General features: G+C 44.2%; 1 protein-coding gene across 1 annotated transcript in view; it reads left to right on the top strand.

Annotated features, from left to right (window-relative positions):
• LOC124716751 overlaps window positions 1-19738 on the top strand; it is a 324669-nt gene that overhangs the window by 125795 nt on the left and 179136 nt on the right. Inside the window, exons 10-11 of the mRNA XM_047243294.1 lie at window positions 2168-2353; window positions 17220-17424. Coding sequence (XP_047099250.1) covers window positions 2168-2353; window positions 17220-17424 — 391 coding nt within the window. The remainder of the gene's footprint in view (window positions 1-2167; window positions 2354-17219; window positions 17425-19738) is intronic.

Raw genomic sequence — 19738 nt, 5'->3', positions numbered from 1 at the left:
GAAGAAAAATATTTTATTCTTTCACTAGTAAAATGTAACTTTTCTGTACATTAATTATTCAAAAAGTTTCTGATTGTTTGGTGGTTCTCAATTTACTTGTAATAACTTATTACCATCTGTAGTACAAATTGACCAAATTTCATGTTTCTAACCCCATTAGTTCATCAAATAATGGCAGCTGAAAGTAAAAAACAATGTAGTTCTGAGAAAAATCCATGTAATGCTTTTATATTGCAATTCTTGGATATTTGATGAGAATTACTTACCACTAATATAATATTTTCCTGCACCATACTGAACATCATCATCATACTGATCTTCTTTTCTTCTCTTGTTCCCTCTTCTTTTCTGTCTGGCTTTTTTTTTGCGCAATATCCGCTTTGCGGATTCTCTCTTTATCTATTTTCACCAATGATTTTGGAGTATTTCCCCTAGATTTTATGCCCAATAATTTCAAAACACCCAGTTTTCTAATTACACCATCATTGAAGCATAAAATAGTATCATAAACACCAAATTTGAGGGTTGTAAGCTGAACAAATAGATACGTATGTAAAGATACCTTGCTGAGGAAATGTCTTCATGGGAAAACCCACAATTTAAATGAATGTATGAATTCTGTCATTTGGAACCGGTTACCAAAAACTATTTGTTCAGCTTACAACCCTTCTTTCCATTGCATACGGTAATTATCTTTCCTTTCCCACTCCTCTCAGTACTTCATTTTTCACTCTGGCCATCCAGCTTATTCCTTCCATCTTCCACCATGTCCCCGTGTCAAAAGCATCTAGCTATGCTCCATTTTTCTTTCTCAGATTCCACGTTTCAGCACCATACATGAGGGCACTCCATTCAAAACATTTTATTAGTCTTTTCCTCAAATCTTTGTACTCGTTGCTGAAAATAATTCTCCTTTTTCACAAAATGCCTCTTTTGCCTTGCTATAGTGGTTTTTATCTCTGTATTGCTGTTCCAGTCGATTTCTGTCCTGCTTCCTACGGATTTAAAGCTGTGCGCATTTTTTCGTATTTCTTCATTACCCTTACCTTTACCCTTCTATTTGTGCCTATTGCTATTAATTTTTTGTTTGTTTGTATCAAGAGGTTGACCATTTTCTTAGAGGCTTTGTGTGCCTAATTTTAAAATACACCCCCCTCTCTCTCTCTATCTCTCTATCTCTATCTCTCTATCTCTATCTCTCTATCTCTATCTCTATCTCTCTATCTCTATCTCTCTATCTCTATCTCTCTATCTCTATCTCTATCTCTATCTCTATCTCTATCTCTATCTCTATCTCTATCTCTATCTCTATCTCTATCTCTATCTCTATCTCTATCTCTATCTCTATCTCTATCTCTATCTCTATCTCTATCTCTATCTCTATCTCTATCTCTATCTCTATCTCTATCTCTATCTCTATCTCTATCTCTATCTCTATCTCTATCTCTATCTCTATCTCTATCTCTATCTCTATCTCTATCTCTATCTCTATCTCTATCTCTCTCTCTCTCTCTCTCTCTCTCTCTCTCTCTCTCTCTGTGTTTTTTCCTCCTAGCGCACCCGCTCCCCCTCGCCGAAATTCGCCCTTGCGTCTCCTCCATATTTGACATGGTCGTTATTACGTCTTTTGTGCCCATGTTGCGCCTGTTTTACTGACAACATGACTCGTGCATGTGATGTGATTTATATGTATTTGACGATGCTGGTGCTGATTCCGCATTTAACATTTGACGATGCCACTATGGCTGCAGTACATTAGGACTTCGTTTTTATGAAACGGATCTGATGATATTCATTAAAGACCGAAACCGGTAATCTGTTAAACAAAAAAGATTTTGACCATAGAGGTAAATTAAAGAAACTTACTCCTCTGGCAGATTCTCCTCCATTAGATTTTCCAGTCTTTTATTAATGATTCTTAACAAAGCTGTGGCTGTGTGTGAAAGAGGCTAATTGTCCTGTGCTCACTGCGTTTCTTAGTAACGAAATGGATAAAACGATTGTCAATTCCTTAATTCTTCGGATTTTTTTTTAACACGGTGACTTCTGGAGCCAATATAGGCCACAGCTGTGTACAGTGACACAGATTTCGTTTAGCGAGCTGTGCTCCTGCCAACACCCTGCCTTCTCTCGTTCACTTGTTGGAGGGAGGGTGCGCTTGTTGCAGGTGGTGGTAGAAGCGGAGGCTGCAGTCCAGAAGCGGCCTGACCTGCTGGGTGCGGCCACCAAGGTCGTCTCGTTCGACCTGCCCACGCCCTCTGAGCGGCCGGACCTCCTGGCCGTCGAGGAAGACAAGGCGCCCATCGCCAAGCCGCTCACCCCCTACTACCCGGAGCCCAAGACCATCCTAGACGTGAGTACTCTCCTTTGGCTGGCACGAGGGTCTTACCGGACGCTCGTGAGCAAACCCTCGCTACAACTGTCATAATCTACAGATCTTACACTACGTCTTGACGCATTGTGACGTCGTTAATTTCCATCATATGGCCTCAGACCGTACACTATCGAATCACACAATGTGGCGAAATATTTATTGATTTTTGAAAAGAAAATATGGATATGGAACTTTATCTTTGGAATTTTTGAAAGGCTTTTTTACGAACTGTATTGACCGGCTTGAATGCGGACAAATTCGATGCTGCGCGAAATTTGCCTGTAATATAATTTACAATTCCGATTAATAATATTTTTGAATTCGACATTATTGTTGATTTATTCAGAGTTCTCACCTTAAACGTACAATTAGTCCTTCTGGCACAATATTAATTCATTAGTCGCTATCGATGTTCTTCTCTTTGTTGACCGTGCATATCTTCCTATGGCGGCATCGGTTTCCTTCACGAAGACGGTGGAAACAAAGGAATTAAATGCTACGGCGCTTTAAATAATGTTCTTAAAACTTAGATGCTTTTCACTATTTTTTATTCACAAGACAATAAGACTTGCTATGCTCGTCGCACAAATCATAAATACTAACAAGATGGCTGCCTTCAGCACACACCAAAAAGTACGCCAGTGCCCTACTAGGTAACAAGCGAGAGTGTATTTTAACTCCTTCTTGGAGTATGAAACAAAAGAAATCAAATATGAACATTCCAGAGATTATATTCTACATTCCTCTCAGTTTAATCTTTGGTGCAGACTTTTAGATATTGTATCTTTCTGCGTCGTAATGTTTCATTACAACGTATGTCCATCTTTGGCCTTTATGATGGCTTGAACTCGGCTGGAGACACTTTCATTTAGGTGTCTTCACTGCCGGCCGGAGTGACCGTGCGGTTCTAGGCGCTTCAGTCTGGAATTGCGCGACCGCTACGGTCGCAAGTTCGAATCCTACCTCGGGCATGGATGTGTGTGATGTCCTTAGGTTTAAGTAGTTCTAAGTTCTAGGTGACTGATGACCTCAGAAGTTAAGTCCCATAGTGCTCAGAGCCATTTGAACCATTTGTCTTCACTGATGTACTAAATGTCTGTGGAGGAGCGGCAGTCCGTCCTTCCTCAGGAGCCGAAGCCAGGGAAGGTACTGATGTTGAGTGATCGAAGTCCGTAGCCAAGTCGACGATCTAACCAACCAACATTTTACTCGTGCCGTTAAATAAAGGGAAGTGGAAGGCTATTTATGACTTGTACAGTTCCAAGAGTCAAATGACATGAAAGCGTAAGTGGTGGTGGTGGTGGTGGTGGTGGTGGTGGTGGTGGTGGTGGTTAGTAGTAGTGTCGGACAGGTTAGTAGGTTATCCTTCATGTTGTAATGGATACAGGGTGATTCATAATAACGGTTAAAGAAACTCCGAAGCGCTGTAGATGACGCTGAGACAAGTAATTTAAGATACATCGGGTGGCAAATGTCGGGAAGTACCCCGAAAAGTGAATGAGAAGTGTTGAATATGTGATGGCACCAAATTACATACCTCGTCGCACGTGCAGTGGTTGGGCTTGTGCGTGAAGGGATTATTTAGCGATGCAATACTTGAATTCGTGCAAACGGTGCAAATTTCGAACACCTTTTGATAAAAGTGTAAACGTAGAACTTAAAAAAAATTATCGTCCTCGTTGCACTCAAGTAAAAGATGTTCTTGTAGAAAAGTACTGAATTACGTTAACTGTAGAGGGCTTTACCATTTAGAAATATAGTACAGGTTTCATTCTGTGGTAGGATATTACATTGCCGCCAATATAGTTAGGATGTAAGGAGGGGGGTGGGTGGGGAGGCGCTGTAGGGTTTGTTGAGTGGTTACTTGTTTGAAACTGGTAGATCTTCAAAGTTCTGAAGGAAAAATTTGTTTCTCAGTTCGATTTGGTCATTGAGTAGGTAGTCAGGTGCTGTATTTGTGTAGATAAATATTTCAGTTTCTTCATGAAGGTCAAGTATCGTCCTTTTGTTGGCATTCTTCAGTACTTTTGTACATATTACTTCTAGGTGGAACAAACAGAAGCTGCCTTTATCAATATTCCAGATAACTTTAATGTAAGAACAAAAATAAGTCAACAGTTGACTTGAACGTTTGTTCTTGGTTTTTAAATACAAAGTGTACGGTCATACAAACAGCTTTAGTCCATCACAAACGCTATAACTTCTATACATATACCTTTTGCTAAAATGAACAAAATCTACTCTTACTAATATCCAAGATCATGTTAATGTAACAACAGAAATAACTCAACAGTTCATTTGAAGATTTGCTATTAATTTAAAACTTTAAATATAAAGGTCCTACTAATACAAACAGCTGTATCTCACTGCATAAACAATAACTTTGTATCATTGATTCCTGGGCATTTATGTTAATGCCAATCATGATTAAAATATTTATCAACTGCCTGTATTATACGATAATATACAAATGGATATAAGACATCAGATCACCTGAAGTTTGTTCTTGTAGTAATTCACTTACTTATTTTAGTTTGTGCTCTCATGTTATCGCCAGTCTAATTAAAATATTTGCCCTTACATCGACTTTAATACATGTAAAAAAAGAACAAATTACATCTCTGCGCAAAGTAGGGCTACGCCATATCTTTTATCAAAATCTTTGTAATAAGCAACAGTTATAGAGCACATGCTGGATGCTGGCAAAGTCTCGCTGTCAGCGTGTAAATTAATGTAGTTTGTGTGAAAGTGTGTGTAGTGATATAACAACTGGACATGAAAATGGAGGCAGACGTATGAGCACTAACGGAAATAGCCGTGTATACTGTTGCAGTAAGTAAAAAACGAAATTTACATCCATATCGACAGATAAGCAATAGTCATGCCGGTACATTAAAGCGTGTTCCGTCTTTTTGTCATAGAACCAGCACCCAGCATTATGCTGGATATAATGATATAACTTCCAGAAACCATCTGAAGATGAACCTGAAAAGGTTCGAAAACCGGTTCATGGAATAAAACATAATCATTCAAAAAAGGGACTGGTCGCAATTTTATATAACTTACTTTCGTTCTGTTAAGTCACGATTATAAAATATCCGTAATGGATGAACTTAAAAAGGTGTTCTTAATTTGTGTTTCTTTCCTTTTGTCCTTTTTTTTAAAAAAACATCATTTAGTAAACAAATCTTAGCTCATTCACTAGTATCAACGCAATTCGGAAGCTTACACTCATTTACTTGGGAGGCAACACCGTAGTCTTTTGTTGTAGCGTACTTTGGAATAAATATGCGATTCCACGAGACCAGTAAATTAAATAACAAATCTGGTTTCAACATAGGACTCAACAGCCAACCAGTTGGACATAAACGGTAGGTACACTGACCTAGGTTTCGACGCCTACTATGGGTGTCGTCATCAGAGTGAAATGTTGCTAAATCATACAATTACGTTGCTTAAAAGCAATAGACAGAATTTGGAGGAGCTATGCAAAAGTCAAAAATAAAATAAAACGTTTTATTTTACTATCGATTTTAGTATAGCTGCTCCAAATTTTGACTAACGCTTTTTAACAATGTAGTTTTACGGTTTAGTAACATTTCATTTTGATAAAGGCACCCCAGTAGGTCTCGAAACCTAGGTCAATGTACCTACCGTTTATGTGCAACCAGATTGCTGTTTAATCCCATGTTGAAGTAGTATACGGGTGGTAACAGCTATGTTCAAAACTGTAAATAATAAATCTTACCTCTATGTAAACACGTAACTTACTTAATGAAAAAAAAAAACTGCCTGCCAGATGCAAGAGTCGAGCCCTGAACTCCAGGCACTGAAGTCGCGCACATGGACCCAGAGCCACACTAATGTGAATACTTGGGTGGGATTGGGATAATCAGGTGCGACAGACAGATAAAATCAAGCGTTGTACGTGTGCCTAGGTACGTCATCGGTGAGGTCACATTTCAACATTTGTCATCGACTTTTGGCGTATTTCCCGACATTTGCTATCTCATGTGACAAATATCACGTGTCTCAGCGTCATCCACATCGCTTCGGTGGCTTTTAAGCGTTAATAAGAATAACTCTGAACACAGGGTGATCCAGAAATAACTGTACACATTTCACGGGTGTAATGTATGCATCGAAGTAAGAGTAAAATGTTAAATAATGTTTTTTTTTTGTCTGAAACTACTTTATTTCAGAGTTACGTGGTGGAGTCGGGAACACAAGTACGACGGAAGATTCTTTCTTCACAGAAAGCAATGACACAAAGGCACCCGACATTCAACACACCTACTTACTGCACGTGCACTCAAGTACAAGTTCAAAATGATGAGCTGCGCGGGGTAGCCGCCCGGTCTCAGACGTCTTGTCACGGCCCGCGCGGGGTAGCCGCCCGGTCTCAGACGTCTTGTCACGGCCCGCGCGGGGTAGCCGCCCGGTCTCAGACGTCTTGTCACGGCCCGCGCGGGGTAGCCGCCCGGTCTCAGACGTCTTGTCACGGCCCGCGCGGGGTAGCCGCCCGGTCTCAGACGTCTTGTCACGGCCCGCGCGGGGTAGCCGCCCGGTCTCAGACGTCTTGTCACGGCCCGCGCGGGGTAGCCGCCCGGTCTCAGACGTCTTGTCACGGCCCGCGCGGGGTAGCCGCCCGGTCTCAGACGTCTTGTCACGGCCCGCGCGGGGTAGCCGCCCGGTCTCAGACGTCTTGTCACGGCCCGCGCGGGGTAGCCGCCCGGTCTCAGACGTCTTGTCACGGCCCGCGCGGGGTAGCCGCCCGGTCTCAGACGTCTTGTCACGGCCCGCGCGGGGTAGCCGCCCGGTCTCAGACGTCTTGTCACGGCCCGCGCGGGGTAGCCGCCCGGTCTCAGACGTCTTGTCACGGCCCGCGCGGGGTAGCCGCCCGGTCTCAGACGTCTTGTCACGGCCCGCGCGGGGTAGCCGCCCGGTCTCAGACGTCTTGTCACGGCCCGCGCGGGGTAGCCGCCCGGTCTCAGACGTCTTGTCACGGCCCGCGCGGGGTAGCCGCCCGGTCTCAGACGTCTTGACACGGCCCGCGCGGGGTAGCCGCCCGGTCTCAGACGTCTTGTCACGGCCCGCGCGGGGTAGCCGCCCGGTCTCAGACGTCTTGTCACGGCCCGCGCGGGGTAGCCGCCCGGTCTCAGACGTCTTGTCACGGCCCGCGCGGGGTAGCCGCCCGGTCTCAGACGTCTTGTCACGGCCCGCGCGGGGTAGCCGCCCGGTCTCAGACGTCTTGTCACGGCACGCGCGGGGTAGCCGCCAGGTCTCAGACGTCTTGTCACGGCCCGCGCGGGGTAGCCGCCAGGTCTCAGACGTCTTGTCACGGCCCGCGCGGGGTAGCCGCCCGGTCTCAGACGTCTTGTCACGGTCCGCGCGGCAACCCCGCGTTGAAGGTTCGCATCCTCCCTAGGGAATGGGTCTGTGTGTTGTTCATAGCGTAAGTTAAAGTAGTGTGTAAGTCTAGGGACCGATTTCCTTAGTAGTTTGGGTCTCATGAGACCTTTCCATAAATTTCCAAAATTTTTCAAAATGATGTCCATAAAGGCGAGGGCGGTGACGTTCCCGACTCTCTTCCTCTGCCAGTATGTTGCAGGCTCCGTTCATCTCCTCTTGTACAGTTGCAAAGCTATTTCTAAGTTCGTTGCTGTAGTTTGTTGCAACGCCATACACAAGCTCTCTGAGACGACCCCAAAGGCACAAGTCCAGGGATTAAGATCCGGAAATGAGGCGAGCGAGGTGATTCGTCCTGCACGGTCTGCCCAGTTACCGGGATAAGCAACTCTGGGGTACTCTGAAACGTGCAAGGGGACCGTCGACAAAGCATCAGTCAGTATGCGGGCGAGTCCAACACGCTAAAGTCCTGAATTGGTTCATTGTGTAACGTCTGCCGCAAACGCCATTGTGCATCATAACTCGGAAATAAAGCAGTTTCAGTCAAAACTTTGTTTTACTCTTATTTTGATGCATACATTTTCAATCACTCTGTAGAGCAGTAGCTTTGTTCAGAGCCAGACTCTCGCCAGTACCAACGCACAGCATAAAAATCACCGGTCCACATCTCACAGTGGAACAATATCATTAAAAAGAGGGTGGGTGTCCTGTATAAAGAAAGTGATCGGAGTGTCCAAAACTATGCAATCCAGACTCATATACCGGCCGGCTACGGAATGCTTGCTACGGTCAAACATGAGCACTTCGGAAAGACTACTGAAAACTTTGGTGGAAAAACGAGAAGACATATATCCGGTTATGGCATTTATGAGGGTAATGTAAGAAAAATAATTAATGCCTTCAATATTCGTACTATCAGTTGTCTCACGATGAAATCAAATTTTAATCCTGAGAAGCTACGTGGCGGGTTCCTTCGCACCAAAAGGATGTGCCAGGATGAACAAACACGGTGGATTTCAATAAATAATGCCCGCTCTCTCTTTCCTCTGCGCAACGGGTGGGAATTTGCGTACAGTGCACGTAAAATTCTGTGGCCGCTAGATGTGAAGTCTGCTGAGGAAGCATTTGCCAAAATCTCATTTCGATACCTCAAACCGTTTATGAAATATGGGGAACGTTGTGAATATTTCACTCTGGATTTATCGTTGGCTCGGTGCAATCGCAAATGAATGTGCTTTCTCGAGATTCGTGACAGAGACTTCCAAATGATTTTAAAGAAAAATTTAATATGTCAGCTAAATTTTATACGCAGCAACATATTACGTAATATGCATCAGACGCAAAATCATAGCGACCCCTTTTTTCCATTGCAAACTTTTCCGAATTTCCCGTAGTGTCTTACTTCCAGGTAAATATCACTGAAACTATGAACATTAGCGAAATGATGTGCACATCATAATGGACCTGACATATAAAGTTACAAGTAAAGCAAACATGAAATTTTTTACCGAATAGTTTCTGTAAAATCGTTTGAGAAAGTGTGCAGAGCGAGCGTGTTGATTCTGTCATTGCCGACTGGCCGAAAGGTAACAAACGCATGTCGGCCTCCCCTTGTGAACGAACGAATGGACTCGCCCAGCTGTTTGGACTAAAACTGGTAATTGCGCATCCGCCACCGATCCTGCGCAACCTATACCTCTTATCTTGTAACGATGTCTCGTAACCGTTGTCCTGACTGGCTTTGCTCTCCGCTGGTCGCAGGCTTTCACGTGAATCCAGTGAACAGTGCATAAGAGAGTGACACCTGGGAAAGAACTCAGTGCCATTAAAAATGAAATTACGGATTACTAGGATTTTTGTTCTATTTATTGAACCAAAAAATAAAGGAAAAAATGCTGGCCGCCATCTATTAACATTGATTATGGCAGAGGTTACGGATGCTAATTATTTCTAGAGACCTGCAAAAGTCATAACAAAAAGCTCCACACCATCGCAGAATTCACTCGAGACTACCCAGGCTCGCACAACAATGCCATCGAGGCATTTTTAATAAATTATTTCGTTTTTACGCGACATCACATTTGCACGCGGATTCACGTATTGCCTCCTTCGAAAATGATCACATACGAGTAGTAAGCAACCTTAACAGATTGCCAGCTACCCGCTGACGGCGCGCCTGTGTTTTGTCCGTAGTTTTCATGAATGACTATCAACAATGACTGGACTTTGTATTTGGTTTTTTCTACACGTGAATTGAAAGTTACTGGAATCATTTTTAATATATTAGTGGAAGTCAGTCAGAAGCACGGTTGAAGATGTGTATTAACATTTAAGCACTAAGTGTAAATGATGAAAGTTACACTGCTCCACGCCAAGCCTTGCGGGTGAATCCCCACTACCTGTGTAGGCTCCAGCACGATACGGCTCTGTTATCTCGGTTTTCTCGCGCTCTGACACCGCCTGTCACGTGACGCGATGTGTACGCTTGTCGCTACCTTACAGCAACATGAACCTTCCTGTGCTAAATGTCAAAACACAGGAATAAAAATGTAAGGAGACGTAAGTGGAGATTTGTCATAAACGCCACACAGTATTTTTCAGTACAGGAGCCGTAATTCACCGAACATGGACAAAAGAAAACTTGGAGAACTTAACAAATGCAGTAAAGGGTTCCCATATCTTCAACAACACGTCACGAAGCAAATGCAAAGCATGCGCGCTCGCGCGCACATGTGTGTAACCGAATATACGAACGTTACTCTCTAGAACTCTACACTAAAAGAAACAATAAGTGTCTATGCACATCACAGTGTATTAAATATCCACTTCCTTGCATTATTATAAATGGTTCAAATGGCTCTGAGCACTATGCGACTTAACTTCTGAGGTCATCAGTCGCCTAGAACTTAGAACTAATTAAACCTAACGAACTTAAGGACATCACACACATCCATGCCCGAGGCAGGATTCGAACCTTCGACCGTAGCGGTCTCTCGGCTCCAGACTGTAGCGCCGAGAACCGCACGGCCACTCCGGCCGGCTGCATTATTATAATTGTACTTTGAACTTGAATGACTGGCTGCAGTTAATGTATTATTATTAAATACATATGTAGAGCAAGCAGTAATCTAAACTAAATAATTTATGGAAGATGGTTCATGGTGTGGGTTCCTGTAGTCATGTCCTAGTTCATGAACCACGGGCAACGTATGAGTGGCCAAGTAAGTCGTCGCGACAGTCGGGATACCAGTTACTTCGGAATAAGGCTGGGCATCTCGGACATATTCTGAGTTGTGGTCATCTTTGTGCTCATACGGCAAAGACTACCAAATCCACCGGTTAGTCCCTCAGCCGTTAGGGGTAAAACCCAATGGGACTCAGGGCAAGTAAGGCTAGCAACCTGCTTCCCTGGTACTTTAAATATGATGCTGGCAACAATCAGAGCAAAATGCCTCGGACCTTTGGAGGTGACGGAGTCCCACCTCTGACAAACCAGGGACTCCTAAGATACGACTTGGCAAACAAATGGTAATGAGATGGGGAGCTATTAATATCAATGGGGGCTACTCTTGGAAGAAGGTAGAGCTGGCAGAGGCTGCAAGTAAGATGGGGCTGGACGTTTTAGCTGTTAGTGACATTCGGGTAAGGGGTGAGAAAGAATAAGATGTGGGAGAATAGAAGGTCTACTTGTCAGGAGTCAAAGCAGGAATAGCACAATGGGGTGTAGAGCTTTACATCAGGAAAGAAATGGAAGCCAGCGTAGTTGCAATAAGGTATGTAAACGAACGACTGATGTGGATAGATTTGACAGTGTCTAGCAAGAAAATTAGGATTGTGTCAGTATATTCGCATTGTGAAGGGACTGATCAAGATAAGATTGATAGTTTTTATGAAGCACTCAGTGATGTAGTTGTTAGAGTAAAGGACAAGGACAGTGTTCTGCTCATGGGTGATTTTAACGCCAGGATTGGAAATCGAACAGAAGGGTATGAAAAGGTTATGGGTAAATTTGGAGAGGATATGGAGGCAAACAGGAACGGGCAGCAACTCTTGGATTTCTGTGCCAGTATGGGCTTAGTAATCACAAACTCCTTTTTTAAACATAAGAACATTCACCGGTATACTTGGGAAAGCAGGGGAACCAGATCTGTCATTGACTATATAATAACAGATCAGGAATTCAGGAAGGCTGTGAGGGACACACGTGTATTCAGAGGATTCTTTGATGACACTGATCTTTATTTAATCTGCAGTGAAATTGGGATTGCGAGGCCGAAAGTGCAGGAGGTCAGGTCCATATGTAGGAGGATAAGAGTGGAGAAACTTCAGGATAAGGAAATCAGGCACAAGTACATAACAGCGATCTCAGAAAGGTACCAGTTAGTTGAATGTAGTCAATTAGTCATTGGAAAAGGAATGGACAAGGTACAGGGACACAGTACTAGAAGTGGCTAAAGAATGTCTTGGAACAGTGGTGTGTAAAAGTAGGAGGAAGCAAACAGCTTGGTGGAATGACACAGTCAAGGCAGCCTGTAAAAGGAAAAAGAAGGCGTATAAAAAATGGCTACATACTAGAACTCAGGTAGACAGACAAAGTTATGTTGAAGAAAGAAACAAAGCCAAACAGATAATTGCAGCATCCAAGAAGAAATCTTGGGAAGACTTTGGAAACGGGTTGGAGACATTGGGTCAAGCTGCTGGAAAACCATTCTGGAGTGTAATTAGCAGTCTTCGAAAGGGAGGTAAGAAGGAAATGACAAGTGTTTTGGACAGGTCAGGAAAACTGCTGGTGAATCCTGTGGATGCCTTGGGCAGATGGAGGGAATATTTTGAAGAGTTGCTCAATGTAGGAGAAAATACGATCAGTAATGTTTCAGATTTCGAGGTAGAATGGGATAAGAATGATGATGGAAATAGGATCACGTTTGAGGAAGTGGAGAAAATGGTCCATAGATTGCAGTGCAATAAAGCAGCTGGGGTGGATGAAATTAAGTCGGAACTCATCAAGTACAGTGGAATGTCAGGTCTTAAATGGCTACACAGGATAATTGAAATGGCCTGGGAGTCGGGACAGGTTCCATCAGACTGGACAAAAGCAGTAATCACACCAATCTTTAAACATGGAAAGAGAAAAGATTGTAACAACTACAGAGGTATCTCTTTAATCAGCGCTGTGGGTAAAATCTTCTCAGGTATTGTTGAAAGGAAAGTGCGAGTATTAGTTGAGGAGCAATTGGATGAAAATCAGTGTGGGTTTAGGCCTCTTAGAGGTTGTCAGGACCAGATCTTTAGTTTACGACAAATAATGGAGAAGTGTTATGAGTTGAACAGGGATTTGTATCTATGCTTTATAGATCTAGAAAAGGCATATGACCGGGTTCCTAGGAGGAAGTTATTGTCTGTTCTACGAGACTACGGAATAGGAGGCAAACTTTTGCAAGCAATTAAAGGTCTTTACATGGATAGTCAGGCAGCAGTTAGAGTTGACGGTAAACTGAGTTCATGGTTCAGAGTAGTTTCAGGGGTAAGACAAGGCTGCAACCTGTCTCCACTGTTGTTCATATTATTTATGGATCATATATTGAAAACAATAGACTGGCTGGGTGAGATTAAGATATGTGAACACAAAATAAGCAGTCTTGCATATGCGGATGACTTAGTTATGATGGCAGATTCGATTGAAAGTTTGCAGAGTAATATTTCAGAGCTAGATCGGAAATGTAAGGACTATGGTATGAAGATTAGCATCTCCAAAACGAAAGTAATGTCAGTGGGAAAGAAATATAAACGGATTGAGTGCCAAATAGGAGGAACAAAGTTAGAACAGGTGGACGGTTTCAAGTACTTAGGATGCATATTCTCACAGGATGGCAACATAGTGAAAGAACTGGAAGCGAGGTGTAGCAAGGCTAATGCAGTGAGTGCTCAGCTACGATCTACTCTCTTCTGCAAGAAGGAAGTCCGTACCAAGACTAAGTTATCTGTGCACCGTTCAATCTTTCGACCAACTTTGTTGTATGGGAGCGAAATCTGGGTGGATTCAGGTTACCTTATCAATAAGGTTGAGGTTACGGATATGAAAGTAGCTAGGATGATTGCAGGTAGTAGTAGATGGGAACAATGGCAGGAGGGTGTCCACAATGAAGAAATCAAAGAAAAACTGGGAATGAACTCTATAGATGTAGCAGTCAGGGCGAACAGGCTTAGATGGTGAGGTCATGTTACACGCATGGGAGAAGCAAGGTTACCCAAGAGACTCATGGGTTCAGCAGTAGAGGGTAGGAGTCGGGGCAGACCAAGGAGAAGGTACCTGGATTCGGTTAAGAATGATTTTGAAGTAATAGGTTTAACATCAGAAGAGGCACCAATGTTAGCACTGAATAGGGGATCATGGAGGAATTTTATAAGGGGGGCTATGCTCCAGACTGAACGCTGAAAGACATAATCAGTCTTAAATGATGATGATGATGATGATGATGATGATGATGATGAACTGAAGTTGACGAAGAATAAACAAAAAATTTTAACATTTGCCGATAGCATTATACCTGTAATTCTGTCAGAGACGGCAAAGGAATAGGAAGCTCAGTTCAACACGGTGGATATTGTCTCGAAAAGAGGTGGCGAATATCAGCATAAGTGGAACAAGGATAATAGAACGTAGTAGAATTAAATATTGAGGGAATTGTATTAGGAAATGACACTATAGTAGTAGATTACCTTCGCTATTTCCGCAGCAAAATAAGCGGTGATGGCCTAAGCGTAGGGGATATAAAATATAGACTGGCAATCGCAAGAAAATCCTTTCGGAATAAGAGGAATTTGTTAACATTTAATGTAAAGTTAAGCATTAAGAAGTCTTTGCCTGAAGGTATTTGTATGGAGTGTATCCTTGGACGGAAATGAAACATTGGCGATTAGCAATTCAGGTGGAATAATGCTGCAGGTTATATTCGTAAAGGGTGAGAAGAGGTAATGAATCGATTTAGGAACGAAGGCACGTTGAGAGAACTTGACTAAAAGAGTTGTTACGAAATGGAGACATATTGCGAATCCTTACTGACGTCAGCAGTATCAGATTGACAATTACTACATGCCACAAGTTGTATTCTATCAACCAGTACGTCTTTTAGTCATCAACGATGGTTACGATGTCGGGATTTACATAGTGCTATATCTTCACTTTACAGTGTCCAATTTTGCGAATCCGAATTGACATCAGCTGTGTTTGCCACATGCAAATTTATTCCGGACCGAAATTCGAACCTTCATGGCGAGCGTTCGCCTTAACAACTTCGACTACGCAAGCACGCATCCAGGATAGACCCAAACTTCCATGGAGTCCACAACTCAAACGCTCGCACATTACGTGATCCCTGCACAGAGCGAGAAGTAATCGTCATTATAGGCGGAGAAGGCATGGATACATCATTGATGTGTTTATCTGTCTGTATCTTCACATTGCAATGTCCTTCAGACACGCAGGCGTGAGTGCGTGCGTGCATTTGAGGGTAAGGCTTGTGGACTCGATGACATGGAAGTTCCTGGGAGCTACTGCTGCCGACAAGCGGCAATTTCGCGTCCCATTACGGTACAGATGTGTCAAAAACAGCTGATGTCAGTGTGGCTTCGCATTGAATCGATTTCGTAATATTTATCACAGCTTTAATTGTCAGAACAGTGTCTGTTCCTTCGGACATGCCTCTGAATACCTGGAGAACATTGTAACGTGAAGATAGAGACACTACATCAATACATCGTAATCATCATTAATGACTAAAAGGGATACAGGGTGATAACAATACATCCTGTGACATTTAGGAATCATCAATTTGGCGTTTCAATGTAAAAATTTTTGAGGGAGATCAAAGATACAGGGTGACAATCACTGAACTGTATGAAAAAAAAAGTAAATTAGTTACAAACTACTGCTTGCGCACACTCTATTCAACATATATTCGGATATAGGTTACATGTTCGATATACCTGCCATCATTGGCGATGATTTGCCGCAGACGAATAGCGAAATACTGCATGATCAGGTGAAGTGACGGAACATCGATGCTGTTGATGACCTCCCGAATGGCTGCCTCCAGCTCAGCATTGGTTTTGGGGTTACTGCTGTGCACCTTGTCTTTTAATATAGCCCGACAAAAAGGAGTCGAATGTGTTCAGTTCCGTAAAATATGGCGGCCAATCGAGGCCAATGACCTCTGGGTACCCCAGAGCCAGAATGCGCTCCTCCAAGATACCAAACACTCTCCTGATTCGATGGGGTCGAGTTGCGTCTTGCATGAACTACATCGTGTCGAAATCAGGTCGCTTTGGATAACGGGGATGAAATCCTCTTCAAAACTCTTCAGGTACCGTTCGATAGTCCCCGTGCCATCAAGGAATATCGCACCGATTATTCCGTGACTGGACATGGCACACCACACGGTCACCCGTTGAGGATAAAAATACTTTTAGACCGCGAGATGCGGATTCTCAGTCGCCAAACGCGCCAATTTTTCTTATTGACGAACCCATCGAAATGAAACCGGGCTTCCTCGCTAAATCAAACATATTCACATCAAAGTCTGGTTCTTCAATTCTTTGGACAATAGTTTTAGCGAAATACAACCGCTTTTCCATAGCCTTGGGGCTTAATGGCTGATGGATTTGAATTTTGTATGGGGACGGTCTTCAACAACAGTCTGTCATTGTGTCTACCGGTTGATTCCCACCTGTTGTGCACCTTGTCTGATCGATACCCTGGGACTGGTTTGAAATGCAGCGCATGTCTTCTCGATGTTTGCAGGCCTTCTCACGCTTTTTGGACGACTGACAGCGCCAACACTGTCATCACGAACACTACCCCCTCTCTCAAACTTGGGAATCAAATTCTTGATTGTCTTCAGCGTGAACTCGGTCCCAAACTTCCTCTGAGCCGCAGACGGGCTGTTATTGCTGTCATAGGAGGTCTTCACAAGTGCTATACGTGCAGGCAAGCTGTACCGTGACATTTTCACGTGGAATTTGACGACAACAAGACACTTGCGCATGCACATACTAATTTCCATCATGCCCCGCGGTCAACTGTGCAGTTTGAAAGCCCAACGCAAACCTTTCAGAAGTTATGACGATTTTCTTTCATATAGTTCAATAATGGTCACCCTGCAGAACACAGTAAGCTGGTTCAAATGGATGAGGATTCCAGTAGTTAATCGGAGTGAGAGAGTCTTGCACAGGATGGGCTATGGTGTGGAGCTGCGTCCACAACGGATTTGGACCGAAGACCGCAACGGCAGGGAAATGCTGTGTCAGTTTGTTGTAAACAGGGCAGGAAGAATGTGTTTAAATGAGGTGTTTACAAGACAGTGTCCACGGTATTTAGTGCAATGGTGTGTAGAGCGTGTGCGGAATGTTTATGTGGTTGCCTCGCGCTGTTTCTCAGGACATCGCGAGAATCGCAGACCCGTTCGACACATCGTTCGCAGAGAACATCGCGCCCGGCCGCGCGGAGCTGCGCCTGCTGGAGAACGAGTTGCTGGAAGAGGGGCAACAAGCACCACAGCAGCCGACGCTGCGGCACAGCCTCTCAGACCCGGACTTCGACCCCAGGGGGGAGGAGAAGGCAGAGGCGGGCCAGCAGCAGCCAGGTAACGTGTGCTTCCTCTCACAGCGCAGCAGTTTGCAGCACAAGTGTTAATTTAGAATTCAAAAAATCGCAAAGGTAAATCGGAACGGTGGGGAGAAATCACAAACGGAGTTAGTCGGTATGCTGAAGCTGCTGAACTACCACTGTCCTACCGCTGTGACTTTCTCCTCAGCACGTATGCATGACGTTTTTCATGCGTGCCCACCTATCCTATGCTTACTTCTTCGATGATTCCTTTGATGGCCAGTATGGGGCGCATCCCTCTTTTCTGTTACCTCCTGGAGTCCGCTTTCGGCACTTGCTATTTCGGCTTAACTTCATACTACCTGCAACTTTCCTGGTGGGTGCGAACCCTACATCACCTTGGCTTCGTGAAGCAGCCCGTTTTAATCTTAGACTTTATTCTCTTCCTAAGACCACTACTACAGCCTCGGTCTATCGCCTTCAGTTTCACGACATTGGCATGGAACTTCGCGATAGTAGCTTTGTATACACTGATGGCTCTCGGACTGACTGTGGCATCGGGTGCACCTTCGTCACTTGCATCTGTGTCTTTGGATATCAGCTTCTGGCACACTCCTCACTAATTACAGCCCAACTCTTCACCCTGTATCAGGCCACGGAGTACATCCGGCGACAAAGCCTTTTCAATTGTGTCCTCTGCTCAGACTCAGCGACATTCAACGTCTATGTGCGCTGTACACTGCCCAATCCTTAGTGCAGCGGGTCCAGGAAAACTGTCACCTGCTCACTCTTGGTGGAGCCAGTGTGATGTTTCTGTGGGTTCTTGGTCATGTCGGTGTGCGAGGAAACGAGGCTGCTGACGCTGCTGCCAAGGCTGCAGTCCTCCTACCTCGGCCCGCGAGTTCCTATATTCCCTCCAATGATCTCTCTGTTGCCGTCAGTCAGGAAGTGGTGTCCCTTTGGCATCGCCAATGGTCCTCCCTCCACGGGAATAAACTCTGGCTTATTAAGGCTCTCCCAGCTGCTTGGACGACCTCCCTCGGCCCTCCCGCCGGCAGGAGGTAATCTTAACTAGGCTGCATACTGGGCACTGCCTTTTTAGCCATCGTCATCTGACGAGTGACACTACCCGACCACTTCGTACACATTGCGCCCAAGTTTTAACTGTCCGCCATTTCCTGACGGAATGCACATTTTCTCACCGTTTACATTCCCGCTTGGATTTGCTGTCTGAGTTACAGGCCATTTTAGCAAATGACGCATGGGATGACGACCGCGTTTTACTTTTAATCCACCGAAGCAATATGGCGAAGGCTATTTAATTTCTAGTTTTGGACCTCCGTTTCTGAAAGGTGCCTCTAGTAGCACTTTCTCCACGTCCCTGTTTTTAGCTGTCTTCTCTTATGTCAACTGGGATTGACGTTTAGTCGTTTTTAACTCCTCTCTGTTTTCGTGTTCAATGGTTTTGACGTGGGCACGTGTGGCCCCAGTTGTTTTTGCCCCCGAAAAGAAAAGAAAACGAAACAGACATAGGGAGTCACAAATGGTTCAGTTGTGGGTCCACTCATATTCTAATATACAGGTTAGTCGAAAATTCCCGTTACAGCCTTCTAGGGCTTGTAGAGGGGAGTGAGTACATCGTATTTTGAATAGGAACCCACGTCCGTAAACGTCACTCAACGAGACTACATGGCGTCAAAGATATAGGCGCGGGCGTTTGTAAATGTACGTATACGCGGGGTCGTTTGTAAATGTACGTATACGCGGGGTCGTTTGTAAATGTACGTATACATTAGTTCCATGACTGAAACACAATTGAACTCTTGTTTTTATGCCTCAGAAAATTACGTTTTTCCCCTCAGTTGTAATAACCCTCAGGGTGATGACTACCGGTCTAGTAGAATGAGGGTTGCCTAGAAAGTAACGGACCGCATCTTTTTTCCTTTCAATACTTCTTTATTGAACATAATGAAATCATACATGAAAGGATGGTGTTTAGATAAAACATCCATTTTTTCTACTTAATTTCCGTCCCGTTCTATGGCTTTCCTCCAGCGCGAAATAGGGCGTGTGTGCCCTATTGATACCAATCCTTGTCACTGTGGCGGAACCAGTGCTTCACAGTGTAAATAACGTCCTCATCGTCCTCAAAATGTCTTCCACGAATGGCATCCCTTAACGGCCCAAACAAGTCCGAGAGGGCGACAGCCGTGGTGGTCTCCCCGACCGCTGCAAATCGTGGAGCTCCGCCGAACAGCCTTCCGATGACCTCACCCTCCGTGCCCAGCGACTGACTGTACTTCCGTCGGCAACAGATGCTCCATAGACTTCAGACAAGCGTTTGTGAATAT

Source organism: Schistocerca piceifrons, chromosome 9, assembly GCF_021461385.2.
Source record: "Schistocerca piceifrons isolate TAMUIC-IGC-003096 chromosome 9, iqSchPice1.1, whole genome shotgun sequence".
Taxonomy (NCBI): Eukaryota; Metazoa; Arthropoda; class Insecta; order Orthoptera; family Acrididae; genus Schistocerca; species Schistocerca piceifrons.
The sequence above is the reverse complement of the archived record's forward strand: the minus strand, read 5'-3'. Positions and strand labels throughout refer to the sequence as shown.